At 38.3% G+C, this 17,854-nt stretch overlaps 1 protein-coding gene across 1 annotated transcript in view; it reads left to right on the top strand.

The window, feature by feature from the left end:
* Positions 1–17,854, top strand: part of SLC26A8 (solute carrier family 26 member 8) — a gene marked incomplete at its 3' end in the record, with an annotated part of 69,581 nt that overhangs the window by 24,306 nt on the left and 27,421 nt on the right. Inside the window, exons 5-8 of the mRNA XM_082639024.1 lie at positions 633–749; positions 2,591–2,772; positions 9,697–9,861; positions 10,557–10,706. Of these exons, the coding sequence (XP_082495150.1) occupies positions 633–749; positions 2,591–2,772; positions 9,697–9,861; positions 10,557–10,706 (614 nt within the window). The remainder of the gene's footprint in view (positions 1–632; positions 750–2,590; positions 2,773–9,696; positions 9,862–10,556; positions 10,707–17,854) is intronic.

Genomic DNA, 17,854 nt, shown 5'->3' with positions numbered 1-17,854 from the left:
TGTAAATTGAAGAGAGTCCCTCAGGGCAGGAGCTGTGGACTTGAGACGTCAAAGGATGACACCATGCATGTTAATCCATTTGCCTCACAATTTCCAAATTCTTATCGTGCTTCTTAGAAAAGAAAGTAAGTATTGAAGAAGGAGCTGAAGGAAGAGACTGGAGTGGTTGGCATATGGAAGAGAGACAACACATACCAACTTGGAGTCACGTCAGTTAAGTGTGACAATCCTTGCCTGTTCTCCAGCTTTTTCTCCAGCCCTGGAGGATTCCTAGGGCCTTCTTGTACTAGACTGGGGGTAAGAATGGGGCTCTTCTGAGCTGTTGGAATTAAAGGTCTTATTGTTGTGATGTTTGCTTTCCATGATTTGCATGAAGGCCTCACAGTGAAAAGTGTTTAAGCCTATGATTTAGAATTGATGTGTAAAAGCTTGTGATAAAATAGGAAGAGAAGTTAGAAATCAAAGGAGATAATAAAAAGTACTAATTAAGGGCTGTATGCCAAGGGATTCTGTTACCATAGTCAGCTGTATACATGGGTCATTTTTATTTTAAATATTCTTTACAGTTTTTATTTCAGGTGACTTTTAAAAGCCAGACTACCTTTGCTTACTTAAAGTATCTTGCTTTTCAGTCCTGACATTTGGTTTGCTGGCAAGGCAGCTGATTCCTCCTCTCAATGTCTCTTATGCAGCTTTCTGTGCTTCAGTAATTTATGGAATTTGGGGATCATGTCATCAAATGTCCATTGGTGAGTTCAGTGCCGGAACCACAGGAGGTGGATGAAGTCTCCATCTCAATCATTTACTTATTGCTAAGGAACCCAAGCTAAAGCTATGTTTAAGGTAGAAAGAAAGGAGGCAGAAGATGGATATTCTATCCATAGGGTTAGTGTTCAGATTTTAGAAATTGAACACTTCTTTTGTGATATTATTAATGTCACCACCAGACAAACAGGCTAGCAAGCTATTAAAGGAATTATAGGACAAGAGGTACTTTTCTTGGTGAAATTACCACATGTTGGAATCTGACTATCCTCAACCTGGAAGATCCAGAAATGATTTTGCCAAAACTCCTGGAGTGGATCCACTTTTCAGCTGTACCCATAATAACCAAAATCTGTGGACCTGATTTATAATAATCATGTCAGGGCTTCCCTGGTGGCGCAGTGGTTAGGAATCCGCCTGCTGCAGGAGACACGGGTTCGAGCTCTGGTCCGGGAAGATCCCACATGCCACAGAGCAACTAAGCCCGTGTGCCACAACTACCGAGCCTGCACTCTAGAGCCCACGAGCCACAACTACTGAGCCTGTGTGCCACAACTACTGAAGCCCACGCGCCTAGAGCCCGTGCTCCGCAACAAGAGAAGCCACCGCAATGAGAAGCCTGTGCACCGCAGCAAAGAGTAGCCCTTGCTCACCGCAACTAGAGAAAGCCTGCGTGCAGCAACGAAGACCCAATGTGGCCAAAAATCAATCAATAAATAAATTTATATAAAAAAAAATAATAATAGTAATCATGTCAGATTATTAATTTACATTGAGAAAATGCTGTCATAGTAATCAAAGCACTCAAACCCACAGGATAAGCACTTTTCTTCCCTAAGTCAAAAGTCCATCTACTAATTTATAATTGGAAATGACTGTTTCAGAGACCAGACTAGCTGAAGGTCATATAATTAGCACAATTTCTTCCCCTAGGTGAACCTATACAGAAATCAAATCACAAAATGCCCTGAGAGTCTCAGAAGGGCATCGCCAACATTCACTCAGTAAAGTGCCTTTTTCTGAGCTTCCAGACTGTATAACTGACCAAGCAACCAACACTGACCATTCTGACTGTCACAGTTTTTCTCCAGGTGTGTTTGTATATTCAGTCCAGTTGCCATCCCATTCTGTTGAGTACTCCTTTGCCTTTTTTAAGGACAATATTCCATATCTTTACTAAAATCTATTATGTGTTGATTTTACATTTGAACACTAAGAGAACTATTTTATTCCCATTTTTCCAAGTTCCCAGAGCACATTACAATCATTTCCAAATGCTGATAACAAGGGCTACTAGAGTTTTGTTTCTGTTACGTACTTTAAAGGTAAGATTTGCCTTTGCCTCCCTTATGTTGATAGTAGAAGTAAATGAAATTATATTCGTAATAGGTTTAACTCCGTGTCATTTTGCACCTAAAAAATCCTTCGTAAGTATTAGGTATTATTTTTCTTCTTATTATTATTGATTAGCTTTGTTTTCTGATCCTTTCAGCACCATCTCATTTTTTATCGTTTCTAAGAACGGGCACAGTGGCTGAGCCTGATAAACATTTCTAGTCAATTTCTCTTTAATCCTACTCCATATTCCCATGATGCAAACAGGTTAATACCTAGACCACCAAGATCTAAAACTTGTGAGTTGGTTACAGTACGTGGAGCCAGAGTTCTTTTCCCTTCTCTTTCTTATTTCTTGGTGGCCACTTTCAAATAAGAAAAGTTTGTCAGATCAAGGGCAAAACATCAGACCATGCCTTGCTTTTGTCAATATCTGTCAGTTTACCTGGACTTAAAACCTCACCTTCTGCCTAAACGTTTTCTTTCATAGGTACATTCTTCCTTGTGAGTGCTCTGACGATAAATGTCCTGAGGACGTACCCATTCAACAGTGGCCACCTAATACTGGGAACTTCCATCAAGGATGACTTTTCTAACCTCTCCTTCTTTGAGAACTATAACAAATCCTTGAGTGTGGTGGCATCCACAACTTTGCTGACTGGGATTATTCAGGTAGGACCTGAGTCTCTGAACCCCTGAAAAAGCAATAAATAAATAAAGGGTCTGCATGTGGACCCCTTCCTTTAATTGCTCCTGTTACCCATTGTGATATATCTGGAACTTAAGTGATTTTGTGTGTGTGTGTGTGTGTGTGTGTGTGTGCGCGCGCAAAATTTATTTAATTATTTATTTACCCTCAACAAATTTTTTTTCTTTTACATCTTTATTGGAGTATAATTGCTTTACAATGGTGTGTTAGTTTCTGCTTTATAACAAAGTGAATCAGTTATACATATACATATGTTCCCATATCTCTTCCCTCTTGCATCTCCCTCCCTCCCACCCTCCCTATCCCACCCCTCCAGGCGGTCACAAAGCACCGAGCTGATCTCCCTGTGCTATGCGGCTGCTTTCCACTACTTAAGTGATTTAATTTTTCAAAAACTTATGGGTCTTGTGGATAGACTGTCTCCTCAGTAACAAAACTTCTCCCTCCTCTGAAACCTACCACATTGGTTTAGGATGAGATACTCAATATTCTCATCCGTCCCTGATACTCTAAGACTAAAGAAGGGTCCCAGGGACTGTGGCCTAGAGTTCTACTCATGATTTCACTTTTTAAAAATTTCTTTCTATCCTTTCAACAAGAATAGCATTCATGGGCTCACATACTATATTTTTGGTTAGTGAGCATTAGAGTCAGACCTGAAATCCTTTTTCTGCAATGACAGGACTCAGCTAATGGACAGTATCAATGATTTATTAAAATATCAGACCTTATTTTGGGCAGTGTCTTTAATTTCTTCTGAGAGTCTACCATCTGAAGTGTCACCCACTAAACTAAAGTCACATATTTCAGTTTTATTCCTCTTTCTTCTCAGCTAACCTGCTCTATAGCTAATTTTCACTGATTTCCCTGGGGCCATCTTTTATTATGCAAGGACTTACTGGAAGCCTACAAAGGCAGGCTATTATGGTAGGCTGACCCCAGCCTACCCAAAGAAGATAAATCCATAGAAATCCACATCAAGACAAATCATAGTCAACCTATTCTTTTTTTTTTTTTAATTTTTGGCTGCATTGGGTCTTTGTTGCTGCACTCAGGCTTTCTCTAGTTGTGGCGAGTGGGGGTCACTATTCATTGTGGTGTGCGGGTTTCTCATTGTGGTGGCTTCTTTTGTTGCAGAGCACAAGCTCTAGGCATGTGGGCTTCAGTAGTTGTGATGTGTGGGCTCAGCAGTTGTGCTGCATGGGCTCAATAGTTGTGGCTTGTGAGCTCTAGAGTGCAGGCTCAGTAGTTGTGGTGCATGGGCTCAGTTCCTCCGTGGCATGTGGGATCTTCCCTGACCAGGGCTTGAACCCATGTCCCCTGCATTGGCAGGCGGATTCTTAACCACTGTGCCACCAGGGAAGTCCCCATAGTCAACTTCTGAAAACTAAAAGCAATGAAAAAAAATCTTGAAAGCAGTGAGAGAAACACTTCACCTACAGGGGGAAAATAATTTAAATGACAGCAGATTTCTTGTTAGAAACCATGGAGACCAGAAGGAAATTGCACAATATATTTTGTTTATGAAAGAACTGTCAATCCAAAATCACAGCCTCAGTGAAAATATCCTTCAAGAATGAAGGAGAGGGATTTCCCTGGTGGTGCAGTGGTTAAGAATCCGCCTGCCAATACAGGGGACACAGGTTTGAGCCCTGGTCTGGCAAGATCCCACATGCTGCAGAGCAACTAAGCCCATGCATCACAACTACTGAGCCTGCGCTCTAGAGCCTGTGAGCCACAACTACTGAGCCCACATTCCACAACTACTGAAGCCTGCATGTCTAGAGCCCATGCTCCACAACAAAGAGAAGCCACTGCAATGAGAAGCCCACACACCGCAACGAAGAGTAGCCCCTGCTCGCTGCAACTAGAGAAAGCCCACATGCAGCAATGAAGACCCAACAGAGCCAAAAATAAATAAATTTTAAAAAAAAGAATGAAGGAGATATCAAGACGTTCTCAAATGAAGCAAAACTAAGAGAATTTGTCACCAGCAAGACCTACCCTAAAAGAATGGCTAATGGAAGTTCTCTAAACAGAAAGGAAATGATAAAAGAAGGCATCTTGGAACATCAAGAAGGAAGAAAGAACAATGGAAAGGAAAAATATGGATAAATGTGGTAGTTTTCCTTGCTTCTTGGGTTTTCTAAATTATGTTCAATGGTTGAAACAAAATTATAGCACTGTCTGATGTGGTTCAAAATGCATATGGAAGAAATATTTAAAACAATTCTTTTATAAAAAACATAAAGGGAGGTAAAGTTTCTATAATTTGCTCAAACTGGTAAAATGTTTACACTGGTAGACTGTGATACGTTATGCATATATAATGTAATACCTAGGACAACCACTTAAAATCTATACAAAGAGATACACTCAAAAACACTATAGATAAATCAAAATGAAATTCTAAAAAATGTTCAAGTAACCAAGGAAATCAGGAAAAATAAAGAGTTGAAAAACAGAAAAAACAAACAGAAAAATGGCAGACTTAAGCCCTAACGTATTGACATTTACATTAAAGTTAGAGACTGACATATTTAGAAATATGCTGTCTACAAGAAACATCAAATATAATAATATAGACAGGTTGAAAGTAAAAAAATGGAAAGATAGATTATGCAAATATTAATCAAAGGAAAGCAGGATTGACTATATTAATATCAGATAAAATAGACTTCAGAGCCAAGAAAATTACCAGAGGTAGAGAGGGACATTATATAATGATAAAAGTATCAGTCTACCAAGAAGACATAGCAATCCTACATACGTATGCACCAAACAACAGAGCTACAAAATATGTGAAGCAAAAACTGATATAACTGGAAAGGAGAAATAGACAAATCCACAATTACAGTTGGAGACTTCAACACCCCTCGCTCAACATTTGATTGGACAACTAGACAGAAAATCAGCAAGCATATAATAAAATTCAAAATATCAACAACATCAATAGGATTTGAGACATTTACAGAATACTCCCACCAATAACAGCAGAATACACATTCTTTTCAACAACCCATGGAACATACAGCAAGATAGACTGTATCCTGAGCTATAAAACAAACCTCAATAAATTTAAAAGAATTGAAATCAAACAGTATGTTCTCTGACCACAGTGGAATCAAACTAGAACTCAATAACAAAAAGTTAACAGGAAAGTCTCCAAATATCTGGATACTACTAAACAGCATACTTCTAAATAATCCATAAGTCAGGTAGGAAATCTCAAGGGAAGTTTTTAAAAAATACATTGAAGTAGGGACTTCCCTGGTGGCGCAGTGGATAAGAATCTGCCTGCCAATGCAGGGGACACGGGTTCAATCCCTGGTCCAGGAAGATCCCACATGCTGTGGAGCAACTAAGCCCATGTGCCACAACTACTGAGCCTGTGCTCTAGGGCTGACGAGCCACAACTACTGAGCCCACGTGCTGCAACTACTGAAGCCCATGCGCCTAGAACCCATGCTCCGTAACAAGAAAAGCCACCACAATGAGAAGCCCGCGCACCACAATGAAGAATAGCCCCCACTCGCCACAACTAGAGAAAGCCCGCGCGCAGCAATGAAGACCCAACACAGCCAAAAATAAATAAAATTAAATCTTAAAAGAAAAATACCTTGAAGTAAATGAAAATAAAACATACTAAAATTTTTGGAACACAGCTAAAGCAGTGCTGAAAAGGAAATTTATAGCACTAAAATGCATACAGTAGAATAAAGAAAATGTCTCAAATTAATAATACAAGCTCCCTCTTCAAAACCTAGAAAAATAAGAGCAAATTAAACCCAAAATAAGCAGAAGGAAGGAAATAATAAAGAGCAAAAATGAATGAAATTGGAAAGTTTACATACTGATGATCCCATTTATGTAAAATTGGAAAGTTTACATACTGATGATCCCATTTATGTAAAATTCTTGAAGTGACAAAATTATAGAAATGGAGAATAGATTAGTTGTTGCCAGGGATTAAAGATGGGTAGAGGTCAGAGGATGGAGATTGGAGGTAGAGATGAGAGGTGAGAGTCTATTAAAGGACAACAAGAGGGATCTTTGTGCTGATGGAATTATTTTGTAACTTGGTTGTATTGATGTCAGTATCCTAGTTGTGGCATTGTATCAATACTATAGTTGTGCAGGATGTTATCATTGGGGTAACTGGGTAAACTGGATCTTTGTGTGTTGCTTTTTTACAATTTCATGTCAATCTACAATTATTTAAAATAAAAAGTTTAAATTTAAAAAAAGAAGTCTGAACTAGATACTAATATCTAACATTTATTGCTATGTGCTGTCAATATTCAAAGCACTTTACATGTTTTATCTCATTTGATCCTCACAACAGCCCCCTGTATGAGGGTAGGTATTATTCTGGTACTTATTTTAAAGAAATAAATGTAGAAAGAGGTTAAGTGAATTGCCCAAGGTCACATAACCAGTACGATTCCAAACTGGGATTCAGGCTCAGTTTGTCTACCTCTAGAATCTGTGCACTAGATAACCTTAAAGTGAAAACTAGTGTTAATAAAAGTGAAGAGTTTGTTGTCAAAAGAATATGAAGTGGGGACTTCCCTGGCAGTCCATTGGTTAAGAGTCCACGCTTCCACTGCAGAGGGCATGGGTTCAATCTCTGGTTGGGGAATTAAGATACCACATGATGCGCAGTGTGGCCAAAAAAAAAAAAAAAGAATGTGAAGTGAAGGGATAAATTTTAGCTGGGATGGAGTTGTCTGGGAAGGAAACAACCATTTATTGAGCCTTTCCTTCATTCACCAAACATTTAGTACAGAACTTCCTCAGTTTATGATGGGGTTACATACTGATAAACCCATGGTAAGTTGAAAATACTGTAAGTCGAAAATACATTTAATACACCTAGCCTACCAAACATCATAGCTTAGCCTGGCCTACCTTAAACGTGCTCAGAACACTTACATTAGACTACACTTGGGCAAAATCATCTAACACATTATCTATTTTATAATAAAATATTGAATATCTCATGTAATTTGTTGAATACTGTACTAAAGGTGAAAAACAGAATGGCTGTCTGAGTACAGAAGAGTTATAAGTGTATCAATTGTTTACCCTCATGATTGTTTGGCTGACAGGGAGCTGTCGCTCACTGCCACTGCCCAGCATTACGACAGAGTATCATACTGCATATGGCTAGCCCAGAAAAAAAAAATCAAAATTCAAAGTACGGTTTCTACTGAATGCATATGCTTTTGCACCATCGTAAAGTTGAAAAAAATGTTAGAACCATTGTAATTTGGGAACTGTCTGTACTTGTTTTCAATAAGGATGGCAGATAGGTTTCACGTCACAGACCAATTCTGACTGACAATTGATGCCTAGAAAATTACATTAACACCAGATTCTGATGCCACATCACAGCTGGGTAAGGAAGAGTTCTATGGTTAATTATAGATATTTGCCATTTAAAAGGTGGAAGGAAGGGATGGCATGAAGAAAGAATGGTACATATTTGCATCTGTCACTATTTTCAGATTTGAGCTAAGTGTTTTATGTGAATTATGTAGTGTAATCCATACAAAACACTGCGTGTTGGGTATTATTCATTCTATAGGTGAGGAGACCGAGGTTCGGAGAGTTTAATAAACTTGCCCAAACTCACTCAGGCTGTGAGTGGTAGAGCCAGCATTGAAGCCAAGTTCTCCATCCCCAGGATTCATGCTGTTTGCACCACACCTCCTGAAGAAGAGAAGTTTCATTGAACTTTTGAAAGAGATGATAAACATGGATTGGCAAAGAGATGGCAGAGGGGTTTGGACATAAGCACAGAAGTAAAAATCAGCCAGTCACACCAATGACAGGAAGCAGATTGGCCTGACTAGAGTAAAGGAGCATATTGGGCAATAATGACAGGACATTAAGGGAGACAAACTGCCCAGCTAACTGAAAGCTTTGAAACAAAAAGCTTTTAAAGCTAATAGATTTATTCTTCCAAGTTTGTTTTCTGAGAGTTCCTACTGCAGTGGAAGATGAAGCAGTGACAATAGAAGACTTCATGACTTTTGTTTTTCTTTCCCCATCTTCTTCATTGGGCTGTGTCATTTTTCTTAACCTACCCTCTTAAGAGGGTTGGGGCTCACCCCCATCCATAATTTTACAATTTTTTAAATTATAAAAGATGAACATGTATATTGCAAAAAATCTCAAATAATAAAAAAGTGTATAAATTACAAATATTGCCCCAAACTTTTAATCCCATTCTCCAAAGGTAACTTCTGTTAATAGTTTGGCATCTATCCTTTTAGATGCTTTGCTTGTTTATTAAAAAACATTTTAAAAATATATTTACATATATATGCATGTGTACATGTAAAATGCTATATCATACATGTATTATATATATAATCCTGAAGACATAAATTCAGTTTAATCATTCTTTGTAAAGATAAATGTCAAAGGCCAAAAAGTTTAAGCTGGAACCCAGTTTGTTTTAATGTTTTTCTTTGCGAAAAGCTGCATTCCTCACAGGGATATTAACCTCTCATGAAGAGGGCTATCAAAGCTTCTAGTGAAAAGGGCTTTGAAAAGGCAAGGTCTTGTTCTGATCACTTTGTCACTGTTAACCCCACATCAACAAGGTCAGTAGATTTCTAGAGTAAGAACTTAAGCTTATGAACTCGTGAAGAAAGGAGTGTGGTCTCATGTCTGTAGGAAACCTCTGAATAAACACCAAGGACCTACCTTAGCTCATCAATTTCAGTTGATTAGGGAAAGAGGAACAAGAGTTATCAAAGGGGCCTAACTTAACTTTTTTGTTGGAACCCCTCTGGAGTCTGCCTAATTGGTGACATTGCTGGTTTGATGACATTCCTCCTCACCCTGGTTTTCTTTTCCATCTTAACCCCCTACAGCTATCAATGGGCATGTTAGGTTTTGGCTTCATTATCACTTATATTCCGGAGGCTGCAATCAGTGCTTACCTGGCTGCCACGGCACTACACATTATGCTGTCCCAGTTGACCTGCATCTTCGGGATTATGATTAGTTTCCATTCTGGTCCCATCTCCTTCTTCTATGTGAGTAATTTCTACCCTCACCTAGACTTACAATTGCCCCTCCCCTTGCCTCCAAAAAGAAGTAGACCCGAGTGGATAGACTCCTGCATAGGCAGCTGGGTCAAGAGAGTCCTAGAAATAATTTCACCTCTTCTAGATTTACAGTCTTGATTAACTGCAGGTGCCAGTTGGACCATGTTCCTAGTTGCATTAACCATTTCACCCCAGCCTTTTAAACCAACATGATTTATATTAAAATTTGGTCTTTGAGATACTGTATTATCATACTTCTTCCCATTACATGCCTCCTGAAAGACATATATCCTAAAATATAATATATACAGAATATAAAATGCAAAGTAGTCCCTGAATGCAAGAATGGCCTGGGAGCCAAGCTAAACATACATGGTCTGGGAAAATTGATAAAGAATAGGCTAATAAACAGAACTCCTGGGTCCTTTCCACTACACTGAAACATAGAAAGTGTATTATCTTCTTACTGGACATTATAGTCTTTTAATATACTGTTTTCAATTAAAAAAAATATGTATCCACCTACTTGCTCTCACTGTTCTAGTAATGCTCATAAAGACCTCTGTGCCCAGCAACACTGCCTAGGGACTTCCTTTTGAACTAATTTAGAAAAAGCGTCATTTTCTAGATTTAGACAATTATTACATCCCTTTCTAAGCCTCTGTAATTTTGTTTTCTTTCAGAACATAATTAACTACTGTATAGGTCTCCCCAAAGCTAATTCCACCAGCATCTTACTATTTCTAACTGCTATTGCTGCTCTGAGAATCAACAAAAGTATCAGAATTTCCTACAATCAGTACCCCATCAAGTTTCCCATGGAAATTTTTCTGGTAGGTGTTTTCATTTTGTTTTGTTTTGTTTTGCTTTTTATTGGAGTATAGCTGCTTTACAATGTTGTGTTAGTTTCTGCTGTACAGCAAAGTGAATCAGTTATGCATATACATATATCCCCTCTTTTTTAGATTTCCTTCCCATTTAGGTCACCACAGAGCACTGAGTAGAGTTCCCTGTGCTATACAGTAAATTTTCATTAGTTGTCTATTTTATACATAGTAGTGTATATAAGTCAATCCCAACCTCCCAATTCATCCCACCCCCTTCCCCCGTTGGTATCCATAAGTTTGTTCTCTACATCTGTGTCTATTTCTGCTTTGAAAACTGGTTCATCTGTACCATTTTTCTAGATTCCACGTATGTGTTAATATACCATATTTGTTTTTCTCTTTCTGATTTACTTCCCTTAGTATGATAATCTCTAGGTCTATCCACGTCTCTGCAAATGGCACTATTTCATTCCTTTTTATGGCTGAGTAATATTCCATTGTATATAGGTATCACATCTTCTTTATCCATTCCTCTGTGGATGGACATTTAGGTTGCTTCCACGTCCTGCCTATTGTAAATAGTGCTGCAATGATCATTGGGGTACATGTATCTTTTTGAATTATGGTTTTCTCCGGGTATATGCCCAGGAGTGGGATTGCTGGATCATATGGTAATTCTATTTTTAGTTTTTTGAGGAACCTCCATACTGTTCTCCATAGTGGTTGTACCAGTTTACATTCCCACCAACAGTGTAGGAGGGTTCCCTTTTCTCCACATCCTCTCCAGCATTTATCATCTGTAGATTTTTTGATGATGGCCATTCTGACCAGTATGAGGTGATACCTCACTGTAGTTTTGATTTGCATTTCTCTAACGATCAGTGATGTTGAGCATGTTTTCATGTGTTTGTTGGCCATCTGTATGTCTTCTTTGGAGAAATGTCTATATAGGTCTTCTGCCCATCTTTTCATTGAGTTGTTTGGTTTTTTTTGATATTGAGCTGCATGAGCTGTTTGTATATTTTGGAGATTAATCCCTTGATGGTTGCTTTGTTTGCAAATATTTTCTCCCATCCTCTTGGTTGTCTTTTTGTTTTGTTTATCGTTTCCTTTTCTGTGCAAAAGCTTTTAAGTTTCATTAGGTCCCATTTGTTTATTTTTGGTTTTATTTTCATTACTCTAGGAGGTGGGTCAAAAAATCTTGCAGCAATTTATGTCAAATTGTGTTTTGACATTTGACAAATATGTCAAAGAGTGTTCTGCTTATATTTTCCTCTAAGAGTTTTATAGTGTCCAGCCTTACATTTAGGTCTTTGATCCATTTTGAGTTTATTTTTGTGTATGGTGTTAGGGTAATGTCATTCTTTTACATATAGCTGGCCAGTTTTCCCAGCACCACTTATTGAAGAGACTGTCTTTTTTCCATTGTATATTCTTGCCGCCTTTGTCATAGATTAGGTGACTGAAGGTGCATGGGTTTATCTCTGGGCTTTCTATCCTGTTCCATTGATCTATATTTCTGTTTTTGTGCCAGCACCATATTGTCTTGATTACTGTAGCTTTGTAGTATAGTCTGAATTCAGGGAGTCTGATTCCTCCAGCTCCGTTTTTTTCCCTCAAGATTGCTTTGGCTATTTGGGGTCTTTAGTGTTTCCATACAAATTGTAAAAATTTTTGTTCTAATTCTGGAAAATTGCCATTGGTAATTTGATAGGGATTGCATTGAACGTGTAGATTGCTTTGGGTAGTATAGTCATTTTCACAATATTGATCCTTCCAATCCAAGAACATGGTATGTTTCTCCATCCATTTGTATTGTCTTTGATTTCTTTAATCAGTATCCTATAGTTTTCTGAGTACAGGTCTTTTGTCTCCTTAGGTAGGTTTATTCCTAGGTATTATTCTTTTTGTTGTGGTGGTAAATGGGATTGTTTCCTTAATTTCTCTTTCTGATCTTTCATTGTTAGTATATAGGAATGCAAGAGATTTCTGTGTGTTGATTTTGTATCCTGCAACTTTACCAGATTCACTGATAAGTTCTAGTAGTTTTCTGGTGACCTCTTGAGGATTTGCTGTGTATAGTATCAAGTCATCTGCAAGCAGTGACAGTTTTACTTCTTCTTTTCCAATTTGGATTCCTTTTATTTCTTTTTTTTCTCTGATTGCCATGGGTAGGACTTCCAACACTATGTTGAATAATAGTGGCGAGAGTGGACATCCTTGTCTTGTTCCTGATCTTAGAGGAAATGCTTTCAGTTTTTCACCATTGAGAGTGATGTTAGCTGTGCACTTGTCATACATGGCCTTTATTATATTGAGGTAGGTTCCCTCTATGCCCACTTTCTGGAGAGTTTTTATCATAAATGGGTGTTGAATTTTGTCAAAAGCTTCTTCTGCATCTATTGAGATGATCATATGGATTTTATTCTTCAGTTTGTTAATGTGGTGTACCACATTGATTGATTTGTGTATATTGAAGAATCCTTACATCCCTGGAATAAATCTGACTTGATCATGGTGTATGATCCTTTTAATGTGCTGTTGGATTCTGTTTGCTTGTATTTTGTTGAAGATTTTTGCGTCTATGTTCATCAGTGATATTGGCCTGTAGTTTTCTTTTTTTGTGATATCTTTGTCTGGTTTTGGTATCAGGGTGATGATGGCCTCATAGAATGAGCTTGGGAGTGTTCCTCCCTCTGCAATTTTTTTGGAAAAGTTTGAGAAGGATAGGTGTTAGTTTTTCTCTAAATGCTTGATAGAATTCACCTGTGAAGCCATCTGGTCCTGGACTTTTATTTGTTGGAAGATTTTTAATCACAGTTTCAATTTCATTACTTGTGATTGGTCTGTTCATATTTTCTATTTCTTCCTGGTTCAGTCTTGGAAGGTTGTACCTTTCTAAGAATTTGTCCATTTCTTCCAGGTTGTCCATTTTATTGGCATAGAGTTGCTTGTAGTAGTCTCTTATGATCCTTTGTATTTCTGCAGTGTCAGTTGTTACTTTTCCTTTTTCATTTCTAATTTTTATTGATTTGAGTCCTCTCCCTTTTTTTTCTTGTTGAGTCTGGCTAAAGGCTTATCAATTTTGTTTATCTTCTCAAAGAACCAGCTTTTAGTTTCATTGATCTTTGCTATTGTTTTCTTCATTTCTATTTCATTTCTTTCTGCTCTGGTCTTTATGATTTCTTTCCTTCTACTAACTTTGGGTTTTGTTTGTTCTTCTTTTTCTAGTTGCTTTAGGTGTAAGGTTAGGTTGTTTATTTGAGATTTTTCTTGTTTCTTGAGGTAGGATTTTATTACCATAAACTTCCCTCTTAGAATTTCTTTTGCTGCATCCCATATGTTTTGGGTCATCGTGTTTTCATTGTCATTTTTTTCTAGGTATTTTTTGATTTCCTCTTTGATTTCTTCCATGATCCATTGGTTATTTAGTAGCATATTGTTTAGCCTCCATGTGTTTGTGTTCTTTACAGTTTTTTTTTCCATAACTGATTTCTAATCTCATAGTGTTGTGGCTGGAAAAGATGGTTGATATGATTTCAATTTTCTTAAATTTACTGAGTCTTGATTTGTGACCCAAGATGTGATCTATCCTAGAGAATGTTCCATGTACACTTGAGAAGAAAGTGTATTCTGCTGCTTTTGGATGGAATGTCCTATAAATATCAGTTAAGTCCGTCTGGTCTAATGTGTCATTTAAGGCTTATGTTTCCTTATTAATTTTCTGTCTGGATGATCTATCTTTTGGTGTAAGTGGGATGTTTCTGGTAAGTGTTTTGATATTCCAAACTCATGGTTCAGATCATTTAAAGTACATATTTTTTTAAATTAAATTTAAAGTAAGTAACCTCGGAAGGGAAATGTTCATAGGAGAATTGTAAAAATAATATTTTTAAAATGTATGTTGAATTGTGACAAAGCTGAATACATACATTTAGTTAGCTTATATTTTTTAAACATGCTTATTTTTCAAAGGACTTTTATCTACTGCCTCTTTTTCATACTATTTGAAAAATTGGTTTTTTTTCCCATTATGACAGTAATACAGGCTCATTCTAGCAATTTTTTGTTTGGCCATGCCACGTGGCTTGTGGGATCTTAGTTCCCTGACCAGGAATCAAACGCAGGCCCCCAGCAATGGAAGCATGGAGTCCTAACCACTGGTCCGCCAGGGAATTCTAGCAATTTTGAAAAACAGAAAGAAAAAAAAGGAAGGAGGAAAAGAAATTCCTATAGCTGCACTATCCAAAGTCAACTACAATTGATATTCCTGTACTTTCACCTGTACTTTCGCACCTTTCCTCTTTCAAACAAATACATGACAGGCCTATACTCAGGGTTGATGAATTTCTGTATTCTTTTATGTAGAGGTTTCATTTCTATTTTAATATAGCAGCAACCACACTGCTATTCAGCCTCCTTTCATTCTCCCTATGCTACAGTAAAGAAATTGAGGGAGATGAGATGTTAAATGAAAACTAATCCATGTCATTAAGTGGCAGAGCTGGGTTCGGGGAGGTGGGGCTGCTGGGGAAGGTGTGTGTTCATGTATATGTCCTAGGTTTTTTTAACATCTTTATCTTTAGATCGGGGAAATGTTAAACTAAATAAATGTGATTGTTTTCTTTCTTTTCGAGAATATTAAAAAATGTTGTCTAAAGATAACATTTCTTGTTAGTTTTAGGAAATCTGGGAGAATTCCCTGGTGGTCCACTGGTTAGGACTCCACACTTTCACTGAGGAGGGTGTGGGTTCAATCCCTGGTCCAGGGAACTAAGATCCCACAAGCCGCGTGGCACGGCCAAAAAAGAAAAAGAAAAAGAAATCTGATAAAATTTATCTTTTGCAGTTAACATTTTTACAATACTAAAGAGATTTTTATAAATAAAGCTCAGGTTTTTGGAGTCAGCATTTCTCTTACAAGGATCAATAAATCTTTGGGTGTCCTTGAGCATTATTTTCCCTTTAAGAAGTGTTCTGTGATAGAGATAATTAAAGTTCACCATGTGCTCCCCTATATTTCCCAGCTGCCCTTGTAATTAGGCGGGACCATGCAACTTTGGGGCCAAAGCATAGGCGAATAGGCATGAGTTTCCAATGTTCCTTCTTCCCCTGCTGGTAATCATAGGGGCTATATGTTGAGGTGATAGAGTCTCCAGGTAGAATTTAGCCTGGATCCCCAAGGCACTATTTGCAAAGAAGCTGTCCTGAAGAGACACTGACCCACAGTGGACTTTGTGTGGGTAAAAAAATAACTTTCAAGTGCTAGGAAACTAAGATCTTATGGTTTGTATATTGCCACAGTATAACATATTCTATGCTAACTAATCCAGGTCCATACTCTTCATGATTGAAAGAGTATAGGAATTGCTTTGGAAACTGAGACCAAGCTCTGTCTCATAACTGTTGTCTACTTCTTGTGGAGGTGCATATCCTTTCTTCCTTGGAGTAGTTTAAAAGCTATCAATTCATAAAGGCCAAAAGCTGAATGGCTGCTTTTACAAAAGACCTTCCAAAACACTGTATACAAATAGTGGGGCCCTAGAACCCAGGGGACAATGTGCATATGGAGTTTGGGGAGTGGAGTCAGAGGCAACCTCTCCTTCTCTTGGAACCAAGTACAGCTCTGGCTTCTTAGGAAGCTGAGGCTTTGGAGTCACCAGCAGATGGCATCTGTGACGCAGGCATCAGCGCACTCTCTCTGTTTCTATCTCTGTTTCTGTGTCTCTCTTTGATTCCAGCTTTATTCAGGTATAAAATTATAAGATATTTAAAGTGTGCATCATGGTGATTTGATACAGATATACATTGTGAAAGGATTTCCCCCATCTAGTTAATTAACACATCCATACCCCATACATTTATCTTTTTTTTTTGGGGGGGGGTGAGAACATTTAAGTTCTACTCTCTTGGCAATTTTTAAGTATATAATAAAATGTTATCAACTATAGTCACCGTGTTTTACATTAGATCCTCAGACCTTATTCATCTTGTAGATGAAAGTTTGCACTGTTTTACCAACCTTTCTCAATTCCCCCATCCCTCAGTCCCTGGCAACCGCTTTTCTACTCTCTGTTTCTATGAGCGTGACTGTTTTGTTTTTTGTTTCTGTTTTTGTTTTAGATTCCATGTATAAGTGATACCATGCAGTATTTGTCTTTCTCTGTCTAGCTTATTTCACTTAGCATAATGCCCTCAAGGTCCATCCATGTTATCACAAATCAACCCTCTTTTAAGAGACATCAGCAGCAGGGATCATAGTGATGTTCCTTTAAGCAACCTCAAAGGCAATAACATTAACCTGGGTTATTAGGAAAGGAGAGGAGTAAGAGTATAGAGGATGCTGTGGGTTGACTATGGCTGACAGATTGGTTTGTGAGCCACAGTTAAGACACTCCTTTGGGGAATGCTATAAATAATTAGGATGCACCATGAAGTGAAGTGGAGAAATAGACTGAGGTCCAGCAACAAATGTAGGTGGAGACTTAGAATTATTGCAGATTAGGCATTAAACTTTTTTGTGACCTGATTTATCCTCAAAGGTTATTGAAGCCTGCAATACACTACTTATACACATGTCAAGTCAAGTGATTGGGAACATTTTCTACTATATAGCAGGGATTAGTGATGTAGTTTAGAATTGGAAAAAGACCTCCATGTTTCCCTTGGAAATGAGGAAAGTAGGAGAGGGAGGATGAGAGCTGCTATGGTGTAGCGGGTGAAAAGCTTTTCACAACACCCCATAAGAAACTACTGTTAAGATATGCTGGAGATGGGCTTCCCTGGTGGCACAGTGGTTAAGAATCCACCTGCCAATGCAGAAGACACGGGTTCAAGCCCTGGTCGGGGAAGGTCCCACATGCTGTGGGGCAACTAAGCCCGTGCACCACAACTACGGAGCCTGCACTCTAGAGCCCACGAGCCACAACTACTGAGCCCAGATGCCACAACTACTGAAGCCTGCGTGCCTAAAGGCCATGCTCCACAACAAAAGAAGCCACTACAATGAGAAGCCTGCGCACCGCAACAAAGAGTAGCCCCCGCTCACCGCAACTAGAGGAAGGCCACGGGCAGCAACGAAGACCCAACGCAGCCAAAAAAAAAAAAAAAAGGATGTGCTGGAGGAAACTGCTCATACCCACCAATCTCTCCTT

This window comes from Mesoplodon mirus (assembly GCF_964341445.2).
Source record: "Mesoplodon mirus genome assembly, chromosome: 12".
Classification (NCBI taxonomy): domain Eukaryota; kingdom Metazoa; phylum Chordata; class Mammalia; order Artiodactyla; family Ziphiidae; genus Mesoplodon; species Mesoplodon mirus.
Note: the sequence above shows the minus strand (reverse complement) of the source record. Positions and strands in the feature narration are given on the sequence as shown.